Below are 24,996 nucleotides of genomic sequence, written 5' to 3' on the forward strand. Positions count from 1 at the left end.
TCTACTCCCATCACCTTTATATTAATGACTTAAAAACATATACGGTAAGCTTAATCTCTTTCCTAGATTCCATTCCCATATCTCCCACTTCCTACTGGGTAGGGGGTTAAAGAATTGGAACACCTCTAATGTTCTCCTTAGCCCCAAGAGAAGCAGTTTGGTTCAGGGGGAAAAAAGCAGGCATCAAGGTGGGAAGGACAGACACATGCAGGCTGTGACACCTGCATGGGTAAATGCTGAACTCTCAATGCTCCAGGCAACTCTGTGAGATTACAAACTGTGGAGGAGATGCCTGCTGATAGGTATTAGTAGATAAAATATCCTCCCTAGGAGTTTCTACACCAATAATATCACAGATCCCAACCAACTTCCACTGCCTCGCACCCAAACAAAACAAAACACAAAACAGTAGCAAAGGTCAATAAATGGAAATCACGAGGAGCTAGATGGAAGCTTTAGGAAAGGAAAAACTTCCAACAATTAAGATACCCAAGTGAAATGGCCTGTGGCTAAATATGGTGGGCTCAGTTTTCCTGGTGATGTTCAGGCAAAGCAGGATGGCTACTTGTTGAGAAGGACACAGAAGGGATTCTGATGTGCATACAGACCGGACTATCCGGCTTCAGTGACTTGGATCTTGCTGTGGATACTCTGAAGGTGATCCCAGCTGAACATGCCCGACCTCTCATTTTTTCTCCATCCCCTGTTTCTGTTAGAGAATCTTCCATTGTGTTTCTGCTAGTCACTTCCATTGTCCCCATCACCCAAGTGGCAAACCTCAGAGTGATCTTTGGCTTTCCCTCCTACTTCCTTGAATACTGGTTTTCATTCATTGGTGGAAGCGACCCCTCCCAGGAACCTCTCTCCCAAACACACATCTGCCGTTGAAGAGAGACTTGGAGAGCTTACTGCTGACCAACTTCCCCATTAGTAAAAACATAGGTCCAAGTCAAATAGAAACTACCTCAAATTTTTAAAAATGGCCTCTAGCAAACTACAGCTGCTTCAACCAGAACTTCGGATTCACTAATGGTCAGGGAACAGTCAGAGCCTCACAGGTCAGACCTGGTCTCTTTAAGAACAAGAAGGGCGCTTTCCTCTTTGTTGTTCAGTCTATCTTGCGAGCTAAGGGGTTTTCTTGGTAGAAAGCATTTCCCTACCATTCCCAAGCCCAGCTTTCTGGGGACCACTTAGGAGTCACTGGCTCAGGCAGTAGATGATGGTATGGCAGCTCTCTGCTGCCCTCAGCTGGTACCCAATCACAACAGCCCTTCTACCACTCTGCTCACCACAGGCCGAGTGCGCTCCAGCATCTTTAGGAGACAGATGCCCTGATGCCGTCTCCTGTTCTCCAAGACTCATTCCCGCCTTCCCCGTCATCTCAACACCAGCTACATTCTATTTCTCTCCTCCATCACCCTTCTCAGGGCCCTACCGTCTGGAATACTTTGAATAGAATACTAAGTAACAGGGCTCCACAGAGGAATAAAGAGATACTTGCCTCAGCTAGTCACTAAATATGTGATTGTGAACAAGTTACTTAACATCTCGTAGCTTCGGTTCTTAAGTGGGGATATTTGTACAACCTACTTTGCAGGATGGTTGTGAGGAAAGTGCTTTGCAAATATTAAAAAGCCATGGAAATGGGTTATAATTATTCATCTTCCTGGCTCTCTGACTTTCTTGCTCTTCTTGAAGATGAGCACCTCTGAACCGACATCAGCCTGGCGCCTGTACATTCTTCCTTTCGAATCACAACCTTACTGCCATCTCTTCTACTTTCCTACCTCAATAATTTACTTTCTGACAGTTCTTTCAATCAATTACAAACAGTTCTTGCTTTGTGTGTGAACCATTCCACAGACCTCTATGTAAAGTAATTTTTGAGTAATTTGAATTTTGTCCACAGATGTGGGGAAGGGAAAGAGAGAAGGAAGAAAGGAGACCACACACCTTTGGAGGGAGGGACTGGCACATGTTTCAAAGACATTGTGGGGGCTGGGGACAGACACAGTGCCCTAGTACAGACAGATGGAAGACAGACATGTGGGGGCTGTGGTTGGTAGCAGATCTCTCCTTACCTCTGTTCTAGTTTCACTTGAAAGCTTTCTTAGGCTTTTTTTTGGGTGGTTGTGGTTTGGGGGAGCACTGAGCCCAAGGGGCAGGAATGGGGAGAGCTAGAGCACAGTACTGTACAGTAAAGTTAACAAAGGTGGGTGGGTTGGGAATGCAGATTTCTTTCAGAATTCTTTATATAAAGTAAAATGTCTATAATGTGAAAATTTACATAAAGCAAGAATGTCTGTGATTACTTTCATTGCCTTCTCGTTCCACTGGACCCTCTTTCTGCCCTAGATTCTATGGCCAACTATTCCAGTGACATTCTCAAACTCTGGACTTTCTCCCAAATCTTTCTGCTCACATTTGACACTAGTGACATAGGGAAGAGGAACACTTGAAGTGGGGGCAGACTTACACATTGCATACTGATGCTCACTGAGTTAAACCTGAGCCTCAAATGGGTTGATTAATCCTTGGGTTACTCTCTCATTGAGAATGAATATACTTCCCACAGCTATTATTGTTAACTCAAACAACAAACATGTATAGGCAATGTTGTAGCAGGCACAATGCCAGCTGAAGTTCCTGTCTCTCTTGAAATTCCTAGTCCTTCAATCACTTGCTTTCTTTTCATGTTTACTCTTGACTCTGTCTGGTAGACAGAGCCACTTTATATCTTATACCTTGATCTCAACATATAGTTCTCTTTACATCTTTTTCATGCCCTTCCCCTTAGTCTTAGAGGAAGATGTTTCTCTTCCCTCTAAAGTTAACCTTCCATCCAATACTCAGGATTCCATCCCTTCATACTTTCTCTTTCTAGAATCATCTTTATGGGTTTCTTATCCTTCTGACTTCAAATATTGTTTAGCTTAATTATCCTAGAAAAACAAAACAAAACTCCTTAACCTTATACCATAATTATTGTTCCATCTTTTTCTTCCTTTCATTTTTAAAATCCTCAAACATATGATCCAAACTCTGCTGCTTTCACTTGCTATTTATCTATTTACTTTCCCTTATTAATAATCCATTAGTCTGGCTTTTGCTCTCTTACAGAGACTTACATTCTGCCAAATCCAGGGACCATTCCTTAGTCCTCATCTTCAACTATCCAAGAATGTACCAGACAACATGAAGACAAAATGCCTAAAGCCAAAAAAGACAGACGGTGCTATTGTTGTCCCCACCAGGTCTTAGACACCACATTAGGAGCTCAAAGAGGAAACTTGGACAAAGGTCTAGTACCTCCCTGACTGAAGTTTCAAACATTTGACTGATTAGGACCTCATCTAACAGCCCTGATGCAGAGCGGAGTACATGCCCTAAATGGATATCTTAGGGATTGGTTTCATCTCCCATGATCTAGTGTTCTACCTACGTTAGTACCACATGTGACTTCAGTCTAGTACCTGGACAACTAGACAGCTGACATGAACTCTCTGCTACTCTGACCTCAAACTCCTCAGTGTTTGGAGAGGGAACATTATGCCTATTCCACCTTCCATCATCACAAAATTCTGTAAGGAACAGTTACTAATGTCTACTTGACAAAAGTCATCTGGGTCCTGAGGCTAGCAAATTTGCACCTTCTCTTCTCCTAATTCCAGAGTTTAAGAACCTCCTTCTATGTCTCCTTTCTATCCCCATACTCTTATCCCTGTTTAAACTGAATCTTGCCATTCCCCAGTTTCTCTCTTCTGACTTCCATTTCCATTGTGTCTTTAAAAATCCTGACTCAATCATTAACAAATATGTCTTCATCAATCAATCAGTCAACAAGATTTAGTTTGAGCCAGGCTTGGGGCTAGGTCCTGAGAACATGATAACAAAAACAAAACAGTACCTGCCTTCAAGGAGTTTCCATTCTATCGGGGGAAAACATATACACATGTAAATACAAAATATATGCTAAATCAATACAAGATAATTTTGGGGAAGGGGATGTATTATCCACTGGGAGATTCAGGAGAAACCTCAAGTAGTAAGTGCGTGACTGAACTGAGCCCCCAAAGAAAGTAAGTAGAGGTAAGGAGAGATTGTATTTCTCAACCTGTTATTTTTATGCTATTTTCATCTCACTCTTATGGAAACCTGACTCTCTGCAGAAGATGCTGAAGACCTGACTACACTCTCTTTTGCTGGTTGTTCCTTTCCCACTGTATGTATGTATGTACTCTGATATTTCAGTCTAGGAAGAGGAACTGAAAGGCTCCTTTGCCCCCTCTCAGAGGTGGTTCTGAAGTCAATGACCTTTTAGTTCAGGTTCAATATTGGAACAAAAGGCTGTTTCCTTAGTCCTGACATAGCAAGGATGGGCAATAAGGACCCAGTGCCATAAAGTGTCTATAATGCAGCCTTCACTTTTTCATTTCCACTGGGTTTTACATGTGTCATTGATCAAGACCTATTTCCGTATTATTGATAGTGGTGCTGGGGTGGTTGTTTAGAGTCTACATCCCAAATCATATTCGTATCAACCCATGTGTTCAAGCAGTTGTTTTTCTTCTGTGTTTCTACTCCTATGGTTCTTCCTCTGAATGTGAATAGCGTTCTTTCTTATAAGTCCCTCGGAATTGTTCTGGATCAGGAAATGAATCTATTTAGAAAGGCAGGGTGTAATGATTCTCATGTTTTTCAGGAATCACTCAAGTCAGAAGGGCCCTGACTTTAGGCACTGGGACCTTTTATATCCTTAGGAGACCAGGAAGCCACCATTAACACAGCCAGAGACCACTAGGAAGCAATATCAAAGGAAGTATGGCTTGAGTCTTGTCCCATCCCATGCCTTGAAGGGGCCATGTTGGAGGGAGGGTGCTGAAGAGAGGTCTCACTGGTGATGATCTTATCACTCTCTACTGACAATTCTAGGCTCTTCTCTCTGCACTAGCACAGAAAAACCTCTTTTTTCCCCCCTCATCCTATATGGAATGATCTATAATGAATATTCATTGTTATAATTTACCAGAATTCAAGTCACCATTCCTCCTTTTCCAAGTCATTCTGTACTTGGTTGACACTCTTCTTCTCCACTCCAACCTCTGCTTCACACTTGATTTAAATATATCTATATCTATATCTGTCTATACACACATATATATCTATATCTATATCTATCTATACACACACACATATATATATGTATATATATATGCATAGATAGATAGATAGATAGATAGATAGATAGATAGATAGATAGATAGATAGATAGATAGATATAGATGTCTCCTCAATATTCAGGGCTCCCAGTCTAGCAATCTCATTAATTCCTTTATCCTGTGGCTACCAACAAGAAGATCATGGCTTGGTTCTCATTATCACCAATAACTTTTTCATCTTCATGATTTTAGCCTCTAAAGTTCTCTTCTCCAAATCATCCTATCCTCTCCTTCTGTCTTCCTCTGCCTCACATCTTTAAAACCCATTCATATTGGCTGCAGCCTTTAGTCTCTTTATTACTCTCCTATCCTTTTAAAGCATCATTACTATTTTACTCTTATTCTACCCTCCCCTTCTTTGCCACACACGGTTCATCTGTTCCTCCACACATTCTTTTCCACTCTTTGTCTTATCATCTTTCATGCCCTCCTAATTCTCAAACCTGGATCATCTGCATCATCTATCATCTCCACTTGTATTCTTGAGCCAATATATGCAGAGTTCTTATCTCTACTCACTCCCCAACCTTTCCTATCAATGTTGAGGGTATCACCAGCCTTTCCAGTCACACAAACTGGCAATCCCAAAGTCAGATGTGGTTCTTCCTCCCTCACCCATACTGCTTCCTCATAACTTTTCCTGCCTCCCACATTCAATCAGTTACTAAATCTTGTCAATTCAACCTCCATGACATCTCTCACTTCAGTTCTCTTCTCGACACAACCCTTGTTTAGGCTTTCCTCACTTCTCCACTGGGCTATTATGAGTACTATATAGGAATATAAATTTAGATTTAAATTGGAAAATACCCCAGAGGCCAATTAGTTCAACCCCCTCATTGACAGATCAAGAAATGGAGACCAGAGAGGAAAAATTACTTGCACAGATTCTCCCAGTGTAAATGGTATAGCTTCCTCACTAGTTAGTTTTCATGTTTCTAGTCTCTCTCCTCTTTAATCCATCCTCAACATCATCTACATGAGTTTAATTATCCCTTCTCAAATATCTCTAGTAGCATCATGCTGTCTCTAAGATAAAATATAAACTCTTCATCTTGGCATTTAAAACTATCCAGAATTTGACCTCCACCTAGGACATTTCATATCATTTTCTTTCTGCAAATGCACACGCATGCCAGTAGAGAACCTTGAGGCATGAGGCCATCGGTCCCCAGATTGCCATACTAGGAAGCTAGTACTTGGGGGCATATTCCCAGCAGTCTCATTTTCATTACACTCAGCTTCTACTTCCACATGAAGTTTGTGACATAAAGTTGAACATATGCGCACACTAGTTCAATTTTCAAACCCTACATCATGGGAAATTAGAAGGAGAAAACAGAACATGACAATGATTGGGAATGATACAGACTGTGACTCTGAAATTGTACATAAGTCGTGTAAATGATTAGGCAACGAAGTTGACTAGGAACATCTAAATAGAACTGAAAGTTTTGTCAAACAAGAGATTTTCTCCAATCACATGTAAAACCAGATCTGGATTTCCTCAGTAATCTGATAAAACACAACTCTGAATAAATCAAAGTCTGATTAGGAGTACAGTTTTGACTACCTCAGGGAGGTGGGAGAAGGGGAAGGAGGGAGAAAACCCGAATTCTGAAATGTCCAAAAACAATCATCAAAAATTGTTTCTATGTGTAACTGAAAAAAATTTAAAAATTAGAAAAAAGAAAATGATTGTCAAAAATTGTTTGTATATAATTTAAAATATAATAACAAAAAGGAGTACATTTTTATTTTCTTCATAAACAAATGAGCTTTGAAAACTATATTGCCTCAATTCAAAAGAAATGTTCTTTGCTATTTGAAAAGTGACTTCTCTTCTGAGATAAAGTAACCACACACGTGCACACACAATCACTAAAATTAACTTTCTTGATTGAACAACTCATATAAAAATGGCAACAACTGACAAGTCAATCCTAAAATCACTATTTACAAAACTATACATAGAAAACAATGACATACCTAAAGAAGTATCCAACTAACTGAGAAGTGTACTTTCCCCAAAGTACAAACTATAATGTTTACATAGATTTTTTTTAAAAGCTAGGGAACTCTATTTTATAGATACAGCCTCTTCAAAGACCTGATTCAACAAATTTATAAAATTAGTATTTATTGAATGCTTTCCAAATGGAAGGTACTATATTAGGCAATATGATCTTCTGGATACATTAGTAAAAATGTCATCTTCCATGATCTCAACTGACTAAAGGTGATTGGCATTTTGGCTAAAATAAATTACAAGTTTTTGCCTTCTTTGCAACTAGTGCCTCTTCTATGCCCAGGGAAAAGTAGGGGTTCCATTTAACAAATGAAGGGCTGGGGATAGATGACATCTAAAGCCCCTTCTAGCTCTAACATGCTATGATTCCATGGTTCAATGGAGATGAAAACTCCTGCATACCCTTACTATATCAATTCTCCGAGTGCTCTTCACATCTAGAAAGTAAAAAATACAAATGTCTGCCTAAAGGAAATATATCCACAGTTTCCTCTCACATATAGATTTTAAGGTAAAAAATTTCGAAGTATTGAAAGAAACAGAGTTTAATTTCTTTTAGCCCCTGGGCTAGTGGGCCTATGCTAACATGAATACTTGTTTAGATCACACACGGTTTTCTACTACGGAATTATCATTTTCCTCTAGTGTTTTAAGAAGAAGCTTCTAAATTAATTTCCTAAAATGCATTATAGGGATTTGTTTATGAAGTCATTCACTTAAGTATTAGACCAATGATATGAAAGTACAATGAATTCTTAGGATTCTGACAGCTAATCCACATTTTCAATTTATCTTTCAACTTTTTCTAAAATAATTCATAAAGGTGATAAAATGTCATTGTGGCATTCATTATCTCTTGCTTACTTTCCTCTATGACACAAATGTGATAGTTTACCTTAGGTTAGTGTTTTCCATCAGTCTGAGGTGACAGTGCCTATTTTTTATCATAGAACAAGGGATAAGAGATACAAGGGAGAAGGAAGAACACTGGGAAAACACTGGATAAAGAAACTAGACAACTTTCTAGCATCTCCCAATGTATTTTATTTTATTTTTTTTAAAACCCTTAACTTCTGTGTATTGGCTCCTTGGTGGAAGAGTGGTGGAAGAGTGGAAGGGTGGGCAATGGAAATCAAGTGACTTGCCCAGGGTCACACAGCTGGGAAGTGTCTGAGTCCAGATTTGAACCTAGGACCTCTGGTCTCTAGGCCTGACTCTCAATCCACTGAGCTACCCAGCTGCCCCTCTCCTAGTGTATTTTAGATTGATTCACTATTTTGTTTGAAATTTAGGTATCCTTCAATATATGAAACACTAGAGATACTTTCCTGAAATTGTGCCTATAAAGACAAATGCTCCAAAGTAAATCCAATTTTCTCATTGATTTCTTACTGTAAGAAGTATGCTGGACTTAAGGGTGAGGATGTACACATCTTCAAATTCTTTCCTTCTCCAAGTCTCAGGTTACACAACTCTGTAAAATGGGGAGAATACCTGTATTTCTTACTATATATAAGTTGCTGTGGGGCTCAAATAATATGAGTGTAGAGGAAGTGGCTGGGTATATACATTCTGCCCTCTCTAGCAACCTTAAGTACAGGGAGCCCCAAATCTTATAACAGCTCTGTAATTCTTGAGAGAACAGACACTTCTCTGAATAGGTTAAATGATCTGACCACACCTTCTATATAAAGTATTTTTCAAATAGTGAAATATGTAAATGTTAGCTATCATTATAAGTCAGAAATGTGTTCCTATAAAATCTCACTATAATATTTAATAACATCAGTTGATGTGAGAACAAACCTTAAAAATAGAATTTTTGCATAAAGTTTTCAAAAGAAACTAGTGAATAAGAAGAGCAATTTCTGGAATTTTCAACTTGAGTCTTCCATGTGAGGTGAGGACACAGGGAGGTATAGGAGGCAGAAGGCTCCAATGCTTATGCCAGATGGACTATTTGAAAACTGAAGAATCATCACTGGAGGTGGCACTATATTTGATGGAGAAAGCATCCTCTTGTGGTGGTGACAGGGAGAAGTGAGCCTGAGTTCTGCCACCAGATAAGAGAGGATGTGGTGTTCTCTTTCATCATGTGGCTCCATCACTAAGCCCCATGCCTATTTCACCCTGGAATAGTTTGCTGAAGGCAGTTTTCTAACAACATCTGTCTCCATTCCTTGTCTTTCCCTTAGTAATGATGTCATGATTTCTCTTTGGCTACTTATGTAGGTGCTTATCACTTAATTCAAAACAAAGCTATTTTGATCTCAGGGGTTTTAGCTATCCAGTATCTCATGGTGCTCTCCAGGAGAATCATGACCATAGAGGTAGGATGGTATAATGGATAAGTGGAGAGGTATTTGTCCTTGGAGTCAGGAAGACCTGGTTTCAAGTCCTGTCTCTTACACATGCTGGTTGTGTGACCACAGACAAATCACTTATCCTCTCACTGTCTTGGAAACTTTAAGACCTAAATTTCAGGGGGAAAAAACTATTTGTATTGAGAGAAGTTCCTTACTAGAAATTCTCTATACCTAGAGCTCCCTATACTAAAGAAAAGGCAGGCTTGGTTGCCTTCCTACTTAGCCTTCCAAATGACCCAAGATAACATCTAGCTTTCCCTGAAGGGGAGAGAATAGAAAAATATGATGAATTTCCAGAATTTCCAGTAAAGTATGGTAGAACCCAACTGGACTGGGAGTCACAAAATAGGAGTTTCTGTTTAGCCCTGTTACTAAACCATTGTGTGACTGAGGAAATTGCTTAACCTTTTGGGGGTCTCCTTTCCTCAGCTATAAAATAAAATATTTGAATTAGATGATTCTAAGAATTTTTTCTTCACTTTATTAGCATGAGATTCATCTAGCACAGCCTCCCACTCTGAGTATGAAGGCTTTTGATAGTATATTGAGCAGAGGGCCTCCCCAAGAAAATTAAGTGCATTGTTGATGAGTTTTAACTCCTGGGAATTTTTTGTATTTTCCCCCTCTTTTGACCCATTTTAACACTGCTAGTTTTGAATTTAAAGTAACAATAATCCTCCTCTGGATTGTCTTTTTTTAAATTTTTATTTTGAATATTTTCCCATAGTTACATGTTTCATGTTCTTTCCCTCTCCCCCAAGTCCCCTATCCCTCTTAGCAGACACACAATTCTTTGCATTGTCTTAATGTCATCTTTTCAGAGAATGGGAAGATATTGCCCTTAGTCTTAAGGTATCTAAAAAGTATCTTTTTTTTTTTTTTTTGCGCTCTCTTCCATTCAATTGATATACTGAACTATCCTGAAAACTCAGATCAGCTTAGCTTCTTAATCATTCCTTGTTTTTGACCTTCCTGGCTATAAAATAGGAAGACAAAATTTGTTGGTTTGAAATCCTTGTAAAAAGTTAATACAGTATTTTGGGTAACTTTTTGGATACTCCCCCCCCCTTTTTTTTTTTTATAGAAAATGATTGCTGAGCTTGGAGGAGAGGTCAGGCAATCTAGTCCCCTTCTGTTTCCCAGTCCTTCATAGGTCATTCATTTGCTAATTAACCATGAGTATTTTATTTGTTTGGGTCCAAACCAGCGGAAAGATGGGGCTGAGAAAGAAGTGGCCCTGAAGGTAACGGAGTCATTGCACGTCCTTAGGAATAGCCACAATGTGAGAAGCATGGCGGTAAAAGGAGGCTTTCTATTTGGGAGTCTTACTAAAGTGCAGCCTATTTTAAGGGGAAGGGTCAGGAGAGCCTCGTGAGGATCCTGCTCCAAGATGACTCTTCTGGTCAGTTCTGTCCACACGACGATGAGGCTCCTTGAAGAGGCCGTGAACTGCTTCAACCTGTTCAGGACTACTTTCGATCTTGTTGGGCCAGGCGAAAGGGAATCTCCTCCTGAGATTGAGGAAGTATTCACAACTCAGGATTTTATGGATTTTTTTTAACAAAATGTTATGGAGGAAGTTCTTAATGTTGTTTTCAGATACATCCTATTGAAATATAAGTTCAAAAACATATCCCAAAGGGAAATGCAAATAATGTTTTGGATTAACACATGTCTGTCCTGTTTCAAATTCCACAGACCACTGAGAGTTCACTATAATTAAGGTGGAATACCACACGTAGGATATTTCCCATTTGTTGATTTTATATAACAAACTGGTGGTTTTAATTATTTAGTATAGACCCACATATGTTAAAGAAACTGGCCTGTAACTAAAAGGAATAAGACTTTAAGTTAACAAAAGTTTCTGTGGCAGGGGGTGGGTGAGGAGGGCGGTGGACTGAACATCTGCAGGCAGAGTCTGCTTTCATCTTGTCCTGAAGGAGGAGGGCAGAAACTTCACAATCAAGAAGTATGGATTATAAAAGCTGAGGTGCTGAGGGTGAGATCTGGTGGGCAATTGGGAGGCTGAGGACCAACCGGGAGAGAGAATGGAAGCTAAAGAGATGGGCGTGAGATAGGCCACCCGTAGATGCTAGCTCCACTCTCAGGGCAGCCTTCACCCACTGTTCACCCCTGGTCCAACGAGATGATAATAATAAACAACAGTAATAGAAACAATAGTAGCATTTATATAGTATTTTAAGGTCTGCCACTATTATCTTCTTTGATCCTCACAACAAGCTTGGAAGGGAGGTGCTATTAATATTCTCATTTTATAGATGAAGAAATGAGCAGATGGGTGAATTGTCTTGCCCAAGATCATATGGCTACAGGGTCACTTTACAAATAAGTGTCCCAGGTCACACTGGAATTCAGGTTTTCCTTATTTCAGGTCTAGTACCTTATCCACTGAGATCCATAGGTGCCAGGGCCAAGGCCGGAGGCAGGTCCGATTACCCTGGACTTTCCATCTGATGAGCCACTTCAACTCTATCCTCTGCACTTGAGTCCCTGGACCTTCATCTTAGTTCTCATTTTGCTGTCTTGGCTACCATCGTTTGCATTATCTTTTCCCCAAATCCTCTACTCTTCCAAATTTCCCCATTACTATTGAAGACATATCTTTCTAGTTACCCTGGCTCTGAACCTAAGGGTCGTCCTTCACTCCTCCCTTCCTTGCTCCCTCACCCCAAATCTATAGTTGCTACTAGTTCCAGTTGATTATACTGTTACAACAGCTTTTACACACACACACACACACATTTCCTCTTCTTCTTTGACATCACCATAAGCCTACAATATTTCCAATCCTACCTTCTACAAGAAACCTTTCTTGCATTAATGTTAGTGCCTTCCCTTTGACGTTATCTACAATTTATTGTTTTTTTTTTAAATAAACCTCTCCAAATGGGTAACAAATCTAAAGAATCTGGACTTCATCATTCCCCCAGGGCACATGAGTATTAATGGATTGAAGGTCTGGCAAATAGGAAATTATTTCCCTCCAAGGCAATTAGTCTTGGACAATTTTGCTCACAACACTCTCTCCAGTGGCCTCACCAGCTCCATAAATGAAGGGTGAGGAGTTCAGGGAAGGCAGTGACTAAGGCAGTGATTCCCAAAGTGGGTGCTACCACCCCCTGGTGGGTGCTGCAGCGATCAAGGGAGGTGGTGATGGCTAGAGGTGCATTTATCTCTCCTATTAATTGCTATTAAAATTTAAAAAATTAATTTCCAGGGGGCTAAGTAATATATTTTTTTAACCCTTAACTTCTGTGTATTGGCTCCTAGGTGGAAGAGTGGTAAGGGTGGGCAATGGGGGTCAAGTGACTTGCCCAGGGTCACACAGCTGGGAAGTGTCTGAGGCCAGATTTGAACCCAGGACCTCCCATCTCTAGGCCTGACTCTCAATCCGCTGAGCTATCCAGCTGCCCCCTGTAAGTAATATTTTTTCTGGAAAGGGGGCGATAGGCCAAAAGTTTGGGAACCACTGGACTAAGGCAAACGCAGGGCCATGAGGGATGGTTGAAGCTGGGAGAGAATGGCTCTACCCACATGAAGTTGGTGGTTAGGTAAGAGGGAGATAAGAGAGAGTAGCCTGTTTTCTGCTAGCCTAAATTCCTCCAACACCCTGCTAAAAGAATAAAACTTTTAAAACATCCATCATAGCAATGATCCTATATTTTTGTGATTTCACTTGCACTGCCATAAGATAGAGTTGTGGGAAGCATATTTTGTAGACTGGAGAGGAATATCTAGAAAGACACAACAACTTATTTATCCATTTGGCTTAGTCAAAATCTGAGAAAACATATGTCCTCTCCAAACCAAGACCAAAACTGACATTTTGTCTGACAAAACCTGAAAAGGTCTTCAGTTTAGTGATATAATTGGTGACTTAAAATTCTAAGCTTCCAAAGTACTTTCCCCCAGGCAATTCTTCTAGAAATACACCCTTAACAATGTAGCTGGGGTCTTCAGGGGCTCCCTCAAGCAATGCTAGGGATTCCTTTAAAGGTAACTACTATTGGCATCCTATCATCCTTTATTGGCTATATTCATCTTTAGCAATATACCTAAACATTTTTTATCATCTCCTACTTTACATTAACACATCTATTGACTTGATAGAAACTTAGATGGTTCCTATCTCCATGTTCATTTTCTTTTCCTCATTTTCCCCTTCTTTTGTTCATTTTTTTTCTTTTGTGTATCCTTTTGTCTGTACCCATTTCACCCCCATGAGTGAATGTATGAGTGCTTCTGCGACACAGTATGTAAGATTCTCTAGGTATATCAACGATTCAGTCATGCTGAGAAGCTAAGGGGTATAGAGGATAGATTCCTGGACATGGAATTAAGAAGACTTGAATTTCATCACTGCCTCTGATATTACTTGGGCATGTTTTAAAACTTTTTTGAGCCTCAGTTTCTCCACTGTAAATTGAGTATAATAATCATCCCAGCAAGTACCTTCCTCACAAGGTTAAGATCAAATGAGAAAATGCATACCAAATGCTTTGCAAACCTGAAACATATAAATGTAATCCACCATTCTTACTTTATTTCCTTGTATCCCTTCTTATTGGAAGCATATTTGAGACATACACAAAGGCAGCGAAAATGATACCCTCCAATACCTCTGCCTGTAGACTTTCACTGATTTTTACATTTTCAAATCTCAGATGCTATTTGTCTAACTGTCTAATTTTACAAATGATGAAAGAGCCCCAGGGAATTTGAATAACTTAACCAAGATCCTATGAATAGTTTACAGGCAAGATTTGAATCTGAGTCCCCAAATTACAAAGCCATTAATCTTTGCTCTATCACTTTGCCTTTTTCATATTATAGATCAGAGTAGACGGGAAGACAACTTTCCATGCCAAGTTAGAGGAGGGTATGTTTACATTCACTCTGGCTTTACTGGAATGAACTTACGACTTCTTGGGTAATTTTACTCTAATTATCCATTTCCTTCCTAATCTAAAATGTATTAATTATCCTATAAACATAAGGTACAAATGTTTTGCTGCCCAACTTTAGTGATGTTGGTTTTTTTGTCTTAATGACTGCAATAGGTTAATTTACATTTATCAACATGTCAATAATGTCCTAAATGGGGGTAGCTGTCCATGTAATTATTCTCTTTGAATGCTATATCTCCCTCCCTATTAAAACCCAGTTCAAATGCCATCTCCTCCAAAAGACATTTCTCAAATCTAGAAATTTAGAAATGATTTCTCTTGTCCTCTGAATTTCTAAAAGACAAATCTTCAGGTGCTACCCTATACTGTAATGGTATATACACATTTTTTTCATTCTTTATGAGATTTTAAACTCCTCCAGGATCAGGACTATGTCTTATTTATCTCCAAATCCTCATTCAGCATGTAGAAGAAAAAAATGCCCAACAACCTTGCACAAAGGGAGTCTTCCATTAAATATTTGAGGAATGAATGGCTTGAGTTTTTGTTTCAAAAGATGAGGCAACCCCAGGGAACTGGTTTCCCTTGAACTTCAGTGAGGAGATGGTCAAAGTGGCTTGAAGCAGGGTAGGCTTTTCTGCCTCTATGAGGTGTCTGCTAGTTAGTGCTAACCAAAGAATCTGCATGTCTTGAACCGTGCTCAGAATGAATACCTTTTCCATCACTACTGACAGTCATGGGGCTCAGAGTAAAAGGGAACGAAAAGGACTAAAGGATCTATATTAGTTTGCTGGGGTAGTAAGTAGTAGTGAGAAGGACTGGATATAGGTGACCGTTACTAGTTGGCTCTAGAAATGATTATTTCTAGCATGGATTGTGCTTCTAAGCCACTGACGATAGATTTGCATGGAGGAATAGCAATTAACAAATGAGAGGGAGCTTCCTCCATAGGACTCCTCCCTTCTGAGAACTCAAAAGGTTTCATATTTTATCTCACTTTGTCCTCAACTGGTTTTTAATTAAAGTATATTTTATAAGAGTATCACATAGAGCATTCTCATAAAGCAGGTAGGGCACATGCATTTCTAATACTCTGCTTTATAGAGAGAAAAAAAGTGAAGGACTTGGAGAGGTTCACTGTAAGATTGAAGAAAAAAAGGCAAAATTTAGACTAAGCTGTAACTGGTATTCTGTTTCTTTGAACCAATTCTACATCCAGTTAGGTTAAAATGTTTGGTTATTACTATACAATGGCCCAACGTGTTGGTGCAGTTTAAGCTATGAAACTATTTGTTCCCATATCACTTACGTTGCTATGCGAGGAATATCTAAAACTGGAATTTAATGTCCAAATAATGAACTAAATAATCACAATCCAATAAACCTCAAACTTAATTAGAAGCAAATTCAAAGTTTTCTTAGGTGTCAATTGAAGGAAGACATAAGCAGGAATAAAAATTATGTTTAAGAGATTTTGGTAACCCATTCCCTGAATTCCAAAATCTGAAGACAAGAAAAACCATTTTTTAAAAGGTCCAAACTTTAAAGACGAAAGATACTTTCAAAGTCTAAGAAAATATGATTAATTGAAGGAGAAAAATAAGTAATTAGCATAAGGCAGTTATCATGTGGTATCTAAATTCGTATTTTACAGATATGCCCCTAACTTTTGTTTATGGCAAAACACAACAGCTCCCTGCATGTGGTTTTAGTTATCACTGGGAGACAATCTCAAAATAATGAATTGCAAATCCAAACCTACATGATGTATGAGTTTCATCTGGGTTAATTATTCCACAGCACTTGGTTGTATCATTCCTCGATGTTAACCAGACAGTATGTAAATTCTACAAATTGGATTTAATTTCATATTACTTATAAGTGAAGATCATAAAGGAGAGATTAGAATTGACCTTTGTGGCGTTCTATTTATGGTATCTCCTTATGGACTATATTAAGATTGTTTATACTCTGTTACTATCTACTATATAGATCTTATGCTGACAAAAATTATTTAGATATACTACATAAAATCTGACCTTACGCTTTTTTGTTTTCTTCCTTTCAGGAATACATTTGAAAAAATGCATATGCTTTCTCTCCTTCCTATTAATTCACCATTTTAGGTATCACTATGAAAATAACGCATTTCTCAAAAAGAAATTTTTTAAGGCTAAGAAAATTTTAGAAATTAACTAAAAAAAAATTCACATTTTCCCCACTAACTCTATAGCCATTCTAAGATAACTAACTATGGAGATGGATGGCAGACATTGGGAAAGAACTTCTGCCAACCTAGAAATTTGTTAAGTATTTTTAGTTCCGTTTTCTCAATTAGGAAATTTTGATAAAAAGTGGAGGAAGAAAGGAGTGTTAAGAGGTCATAGAAGTCAGCAATTTCCTTAGATAATTACATATAAATAACATCTTTGAAATGTGAATCAAGTAGATATATCTGCAGCAGGTAGACATTAGCTTGCTTAATTATCAAATAACATAAATATTATTTTCTGAAAAGAAATATTTTTCAAAGAAATGGGTTAGAGTAGCCAAACTCAAAGTTTCTGTAGGCTGGGCCTAGGAGATGGATATTGCCCAAACACACACACAAAACAAATTCAGCATTGGTTTGAGATGGTGAAAACACTAAATTCCATGGCAAATATATATTAGACTATTAATGTAAAAGAAAGGCTTTCTGTTGGCTCACCAACAATTTAGCAGTCCCAGAAGCATTTGAACTTGTTATCAGTGCAAGAAATTAAAATGTCTTTTACTCACCTGAAAAACCACTCACGTAATTTCCCCACTTATTAACTTTCTATCTTATAATAAAAACAATAGAAACTTCTACAAAATTGTACAGATAAATGAATACAATATATAAATGGGAAACTAATTTAAAGTTTTAATTGTTAAATAATTGGTAATTAGCTATTTCAGTCTCACTCTTTCCTGAGTATACTCTTTATATTTATACTATGTATGATAATTATAATTTTCTTCGCACATATTTTTATTCATACACAGAAATTACTTTTTATGTTTAAGGTACAATGAAATTTTAAAAATAAAATAAAAGACCCATGGAAATTATATGTAAAAGGTAGAAAGAGTGAGATTTTAATTAGGAATGCGTACAGAAGATTCAATAAAACAAGCATATCTTTTATGACAATTAAAGCTTATCATCCACTGAAAATTAAAACGAAAGAATCAAATATTTATAGAGAATAGAGAAAGAAAGTTGTCTTTTACCTGTATGAGCTGAGGCAGAGCTTTTAAAGTCAGGCAGAACCAAATTCCCAGCTTGCATGGCAGCAAATCATGCCACTGTGGTTTCATTAGCAATCTAAAGTAAATAAAGTTTTCTTTTAAAAATAGTAAAGCTGAGAAATCTGGTAGGTAAATGGAATATTTTAGTAAAAGGTTAAATTTTCCCTGAATACAAACAACACTGAAACATCAGATTATGAATACTTCCTTAAAATGTGTTATGGCACATAATAAAATAAAACTTGTTTAACCTTTAGAATACACTCAACAGATTAACTTGAGTTTTGAGACCAAATATAGTAAATACAGCTAATAAAATAAATAGAGCAAGCAAGAGAATCCAGGATTGAAGTTTGAAGGCAAGTAGCATCTAATCATTTTATAAAGATAAAGAACAAAAAGCTACTCTTTTAACCTGGGCTTTTCATCACTTCTACAAAATGAATTCTTAAACCTTATGATTACTTCAGCTAAAAAAGACTAACCATCACCAAAATGTTCACAAGTGCTGACAACCAGATATGAAGACTGTAGCATAAACAAACCAATACATAAAAATTAATGTCATTTGCAGTTCACTGAAGCATTACTCACTGATGTCATCAGAATAGAAGACAAGCAGAATAGACTCTGATCTCCATTCCACATTGATCCAGTTCATGCCCCTGCTGTGTGAACTATTTAAACCCTTTATTTCTTTCTATGAATCAATAGAAGAAATGGTGGTATCTTTTAGAATGTACTGAATGTCACTCTTTCCCAATGTCACTTCAGCACTGAACAGCAATGACAGAATTTTCCCACTAAGACTCTATTTCTAGAGTTCGTTAGATATCTAGCTTAAAACGAAGATAAAACCCTTATCAATTTCATCATCAAATACATGCAAAAATAATTTGTCTTCCATTTTTTCAAGTTGATATCATTTAAGAGTTCCCATGGGAGAAAAGATAGGCATGTCGTATTCTCCTTGTGGGAACAGAAAATGGTCTTTTCAACAATCCATGAAGTAACTTTTCTTTGGGACGTGGCATCCCCCTGGAGTTTTCTCTAGCGACCTCCCTGGTGAACGCAGAGCAGACGGAGACATGGAATATTTTACTAACCATCACCTCTCTAGAATAAACAAAGCTGGAGCTCTTCAAAGGCTGAACACACTGCCTTTAGGTAGACACACACAAGTACTTATTATCAAGAGGAGAAACCCTGAAAACATTCAAGGCAGTTTCTTTTCAAACGGAAGCTGGGTAACCAATCAAAGACATATTTAGAAACATCAGGCATTCGTGCATGCTCCCACCTTTCATTTTTCTCTAGAGCAGCCAGCTTCCCCTCCTCCGCACTCTTGCCTCCTGTCTTTTTCTTCTTTTCTCTCTTTTTTTTGCTAAGCAGTTCATCCTTAACACATAAAGAATCATGGTTACAGGTTATCATTAACACAGACTCTCTGAACGTTCCTGGGACTCTTCTGTGAAGGGCAAACATTGCAGAGTAGTGTTTATGCAAATGTATGTAGGGTCCTACATGATTAAGTAAAATCATCTATCTTTAACAATAACTGTTGCCATGGTATCCGGTCCTTAAACACACATGAAGTCCAGCTCTGTCAGTCATGTGTATCTCCATAGCAATCAAAGTTTTCTAAGAAGAAAAAGCATTCAACTTGCCTTCTCTCATTCATCAACTTTAATAATGTCGCTTCAACAGGAAGGAGTAAACAAATGCTAATGCACGAATTCTGTTGAAACTATGTTTTATTATTTTTAGTATAAAAATAAAAATCCATAGAAGAGGATAGAACTAGTTTGCTGAAGGCAAAATTAAATGGAGAGTAAATTAGTAGTAGTTTGCTTTTGACTTGACAGGCTCTGGAAGTTGTTAAATTATACTTAAATAAAATTTGTGATTTATTTAGTTAAAAAACAAATAAATTAAAATGTAATATTCTATATGTGGTGATATAAGAAATATTTAAAATAATATTTAAGGATTACAAGCATAATAATGAAAGAAAATGATTACTTCTGCTTTTCACTGATGAAAACAAGGCTTCTCTTATGTTATGAAAAGCCATATCTCAAGATTTCTGCTGAAGAGCAAACGTATGACTATGAATTAAAATGTGAAAATTATTGTGAAATGATTTTTCTTAGTGATAAAAAAAAACAAAATATTTTTTTCTTGAATTGTTGATTCTGGAACACATCAAAATTTAAAAACAAAAATATATTTAGGAGAACATATGTCTTTTTATATTACTAGATAGGTTTAAATACTCAAGAGAAAGCAATGCACTTTCTGAAATGCTATTCACACACACGTGTGTGTCGATGTATACATACAGGACATATACATTTCTATCTAGGGTGAAGGCTATGGATCATCTGATTTATGACCAATACTTACCAGCTGTTTTTCCAGGTAGATTGACCAAACCACGGCATAATGGCCCACGGTGAGAATAATGAACAAGAGGAATGCCAGCTCAGCATTGCTCATTTTTCTCACCCGCCTGTAGTAGAATACAGGCTGTCGCCAGTCTGGTAGTCCATTGATCAGGATATCATCATACCTAGAGCAGCAAATAGAAGAGGCTCTCGTGAAGAGCTCACCACCCCACAGGCGCACACACACAACATCCACTGCACCAGCATTTCCAAGGAAGCAAAGAAGGGCTCCAAAGTCTATACAAATGACCTGGAGGTGGAATGCCAACATTATGCTCCTTCCTTCAGTTTTAGACAAGAGTCAAGGCTTCACACCAACACAACATGCTGTGGATTTAAACTCTGGCTCTAAACAACGGGCTAAGTCTTCTGCTCCTACAGCACCCCCAAATGATGGCCTCGGGGAACAACACCTGCCTGAACTGAACCCTATTCTCCACCTGTCTATCATGGTCAAAGGTAAAGAACTCCCTAGAAAAGTGAGTAACAAAAGGATGGATTTTCATAGGAAAAAAATGAGTTCTATTTATTATCATGAATCATTTATTAAAGTCATAAACAAGCTATAAAACGACTATGTTCTCCTATTAAGTACTTTTTATTTCCATACAAATATTGGGGTTCATAGTTGAAATACATATTATTATTATAATAAAATCTTCTTAATGACATAAAATATTTCTTCTAATGATAGCTCATTTCCTTTAGAAAAATTAAAAATCCATAGGCTTCAGGAAAAAACATAAAAAGGGAAATTTCCATTTATGTTCTTTTAATAAAATTGTATATTTTAAAAACATATATTTAAGTGAAAGTTTCCCATATGTTTTCTGGAAGGGCAAACAACAGGAATGACTTCCTGTGAATGCATTTAGTGAAAATTTCTAGTTGTCTTATTTAGCAGATTTAGTACTTTAAAGATTTAATTTCCTTTAAATTTAAATTTATCTGCTAGACAAATATTTTTAAAATATAAAAAGAGAAACATCTAAAATGCAAAACTCAAAATAGGCACATTGAAATACTGTATGTTCAAGATACACAACCTGTTAATCTTAATTGAACACAACTCATTAAATATTCTAATCACACCATTTCCAGAATTAAATCTGCACTGAAAGGCCTAATTTGGTGCAACACATTGACCAAAATATTTTAATTAAAAATATTCTGAGTTAGTCGCAGGCCTAATTACAGGAATAGAAATAGGGCCTATATTGTCAGGCAGGTCAGTAGAACTCAGTAGTAGGTTTTTCTCAAGTAAATTGACCGATCTAGGAATAATAGCGCAGCTGCTAAACTGCCAGTCTTGACATGTAAATCAATTTAAATGCAACAACTGCAGTAGCTACTTTGATAGTTATTAAATTGATACCTTGGAGATGTGCTAAAAAAAAAATAAAAACCATAAGATTTATTATAGGCAAACTTCTGCTTTTTAGTAGAAAAGTAATAATTTTAAATGCAAAATATATTTTATTTAACAAACCTTGAAAACTTGACTTTTAGACAAACCTAGATTATTAATAACACTGTCGCATCAGAATGACCATTGTTCAAAGCAAAAGACATTAATTAGTAGTAGAGTTTTTACCAGGCAAATTGTTTAATGCACAAGAGTCTAACAAATTAAAATGTGCTTGTGTACTACTAGGTTGATTATGCAGAATTCACTGATGTCAACATTTCCAGCAATATTTAAAAAATAATATAAAAACATACATTTTATCACAAGATTTACTTTTTGTTCTAAATAATTAATTTTAAAATCTTGTGAAAATCTGTCCATTTTACCACAGAGGACATTACAGAAAGTAGTGGATTGAATAATAAAAAAAAAACAACAACACAAATTTAAAAGGCATAAAACAAAAACTTCATTTGGCTGAAGCCAAAGAAATCTTGTGTTTAATCTAAATACATGTTCTGTACTATATTTATTGACTGATAAGAAAGATGAATAAATACAAAATGATTATCAGTAAATCTCAGATGCAATGATTTAAGATAAAGAAAAAATCAGTTTTAGAATTATTTTTCTTATAGTATTTTTTCATTCTGATAAAAGTATTTTAAACAATGCTTGAAGAAAAACAATGCTGCTAAAATTCTTAAGTATCAGTAATCAAATATTATCCTCGCATCACATTGCAATACATACTGACAATATGTATCTGTCTTCAGCGTATATAAATCCTATTTAGTGCACAACCAAATTTAAGATAGCAGAATCTCATGCATTAAACACACTAAACACTACTAGGTATTTACTAGGCTACGTCTGCCACTCTGAACAACAGCCTCTAAGGATTAAGTCTTAGAATCAATGCTCTATTGATTTTACTATCAATGAACATTATGGCTCACACGACTGGCCATTTTAAGGGAAGATAGCTTCTATTATAGCCTACTTTTTAGAATATATGTTGTTAAAAGATAAATCACTGCTTTCATTATAAAGCACTGAAAAAAATAATGGAATCTTTCCCAAAACTGGCTTAGGCCAGTGTTCCTTAAGTTATTTAGGAAGAAAAAAATGTCTTGGGGACATGCTAAATTTGAAATTTCACTACATGAGGCATTAATTTTAAAACTTATTTTTCATTGTGAGAATATCATATAAATGAATCATTCAAATTGTCTATTGAATTATTTAAATGGAGAATCCAATTGTTGTTGGAAACTAAAGTCAGAAAAAAAGTATATTCAAGAAACTATTGATGAGTAAATCTTCAGATTGTCTTTCTTAAAATACTTTCCTAAGTTTCTTTGAAGTAAGTTATCTTAAAGAATATTAACTCTTCAAATGTATGTATAAGTGTATAGGGTAACAAGCATTCCATTGATTACTTTTCCTAAAATTGACACAACAACATTCATGCAGGAGTACACATCCAATGAGAATGAGTGCCATGATTTTTAATGAAAAAAATTAATAATCACTCCATGAAATAGCACTGTTTGAAGGTAGAAACCACTGAGAAGCAAATTCAATTTCTAAAAAAAAATTTAGGCATGTATCGATAGTTTGGCAATAAATAGTTCTATGTTAGAATAATGTTTAAAATATATACTAGTAATTTGATAACCAAACCCAGAAGTTCTATAAATTTGTGGAATAATCTCATTTTAGAATCTGACAATTTTCATTTGGGTTTTAAGAACTGGGTGATTCTAATAATGACTTGAATCTTGACTTTTCCATAATAAGTTTCAATTTAAGGATTAAAAAAAAAAGAATCCTTTAGGAAATTCACATATTTAAAGACAGGTAAAATCTGCTTCATTTGAAGTGCAAAGGACACTTAACATGTCTAAAGTAATTCATGACATTTAATTTTTAAATTCAAATTTTTTAAAAGGCTCATTTGCTTCTTTTTTAAAAAGTTGATGAAGAAAATACTCGATGTACCTGTGATCTAGTATGGTTTGTACTTTCTATGTGGTAGATTTATTATACTTCCTCATTAAAGAAGAGGTATATATGGAGAATTGTTATTTTCACAAGAATGTTTATTTTGGATAACTATTAAACATTTCCTACAATCAAATCTATATTAATAGAGAACTACAGCAGTTCACAAAAGTTACTAGATTACCATGATTTTCATTTTATTTTTTAAAAATTCTTTCTTTTGAGAAGTAGAAAAGTTATCGATATCAATCATAAATATCATTCACTAAAATAAAGTGATTAAACAAGTTAACAGCCCTATCATGATAGCAAGAAATAAATGCTTATTTTAATCTCTATTGATTTTACAAAATGGTATATCTAGATATTTGCATATATGGATAAATTCATGTCCACAAACTAAAAATTATGTAACTATCTAGTTTCTGCTTGTGGGTGATTATTTCAAACACCAATCTGACGCAAAATTTTATGTCACAGAACGGGTAAAGTTGAAGTTCACCAATTTAACTGTATGTAAGTTAGTTAAAAATTTCAGAAAGGCTATTCAATAAGTAAAATATAGTAAGCTTTATAAAATTACTATGAAAACTATGATTTTATTTTGGCATTCAAGATCTAAAAGTAATTTTTAAAATTTAGTTAGTTCCTGCTATTCCCTCTTTGAATCAAAAAGAAAAACCACTATGCGTCTAACCTCTTTTTGAAACTGCATTTATAGCTAAGAAAAATGAAATCTGAAGATTATCCAGAATATACTTTCTAAAGTTGTTGTTTTTTCCCTCTAGGGACATAGCATTTTCCATTATTTGTTGCTAATGAATACTTATGATGAAACGATTGCAATATCAGAAAGGAACCTTTTAAAAGGTAAAACTGACTGTGACTTTGTTTACAAGCAATTACAAGCTTTAGGTAAATTTCTGGCGAGGAAGGTCTCTCCTGTGTTCTCAAACATTCACAGGTCACCTGTCCTCAGGCACGTGGCTTTCAAGGAGTGATTCTCAGCTTGATTAGTTAAGACTTTTGCCTCAAGAAAAACCAGTTGCCAATGAGTTAGTTGTGCCTCCAGGGGTATAAATACTACATCTGTTTGTGTAACTGTCAGTTCCATTTTTCAACCTAGACTCTAATACAAATACAAAGGGAAGCAATCCTGAAAGAAGACATAGTAGATGAGTCTACATGCTCTACTCTAATTTGGAAGAAGCATTTTTTAAGCAATAATCTTTTCTTCAGAAGATAACAGAAATATCAAGAATGAAAGGAAAACATAATAAAAATACAGCAAAGTTTACTGCCTAACCGATAAC

The 24,996-nt window shown here is 36.4% G+C and overlaps 1 protein-coding gene across 2 annotated transcripts in view; it reads right to left on the reverse strand.

Annotated features, from left to right (window-relative positions):
- The window catches only part of DNAJC1 (DnaJ heat shock protein family (Hsp40) member C1), a 268,584-nt gene that overhangs the window by 143,204 nt on the left and 100,384 nt on the right, over positions 1–24,996 (reverse strand). For both annotated transcript variants that reach the window (XM_044677935.1, XM_044677936.1), the window contains 3 exons: positions 20,228–20,393; positions 19,122–19,219; positions 17,804–17,897 (listed from right to left, as the gene is read on the reverse strand). In XM_044677935.1, coding sequence (XP_044533870.1) covers positions 17,804–17,897; positions 19,122–19,219; positions 20,228–20,393 — 358 coding nt within the window. The remainder of the gene's footprint in view (positions 1–17,803; positions 17,898–19,121; positions 19,220–20,227; positions 20,394–24,996) is intronic.

The sequence above is a fragment of the Gracilinanus agilis genome, chromosome 5, assembly GCF_016433145.1.
Source record: "Gracilinanus agilis isolate LMUSP501 chromosome 5, AgileGrace, whole genome shotgun sequence".
NCBI lineage: Eukaryota > Metazoa > Chordata > Mammalia > Didelphimorphia > Didelphidae > Gracilinanus > Gracilinanus agilis.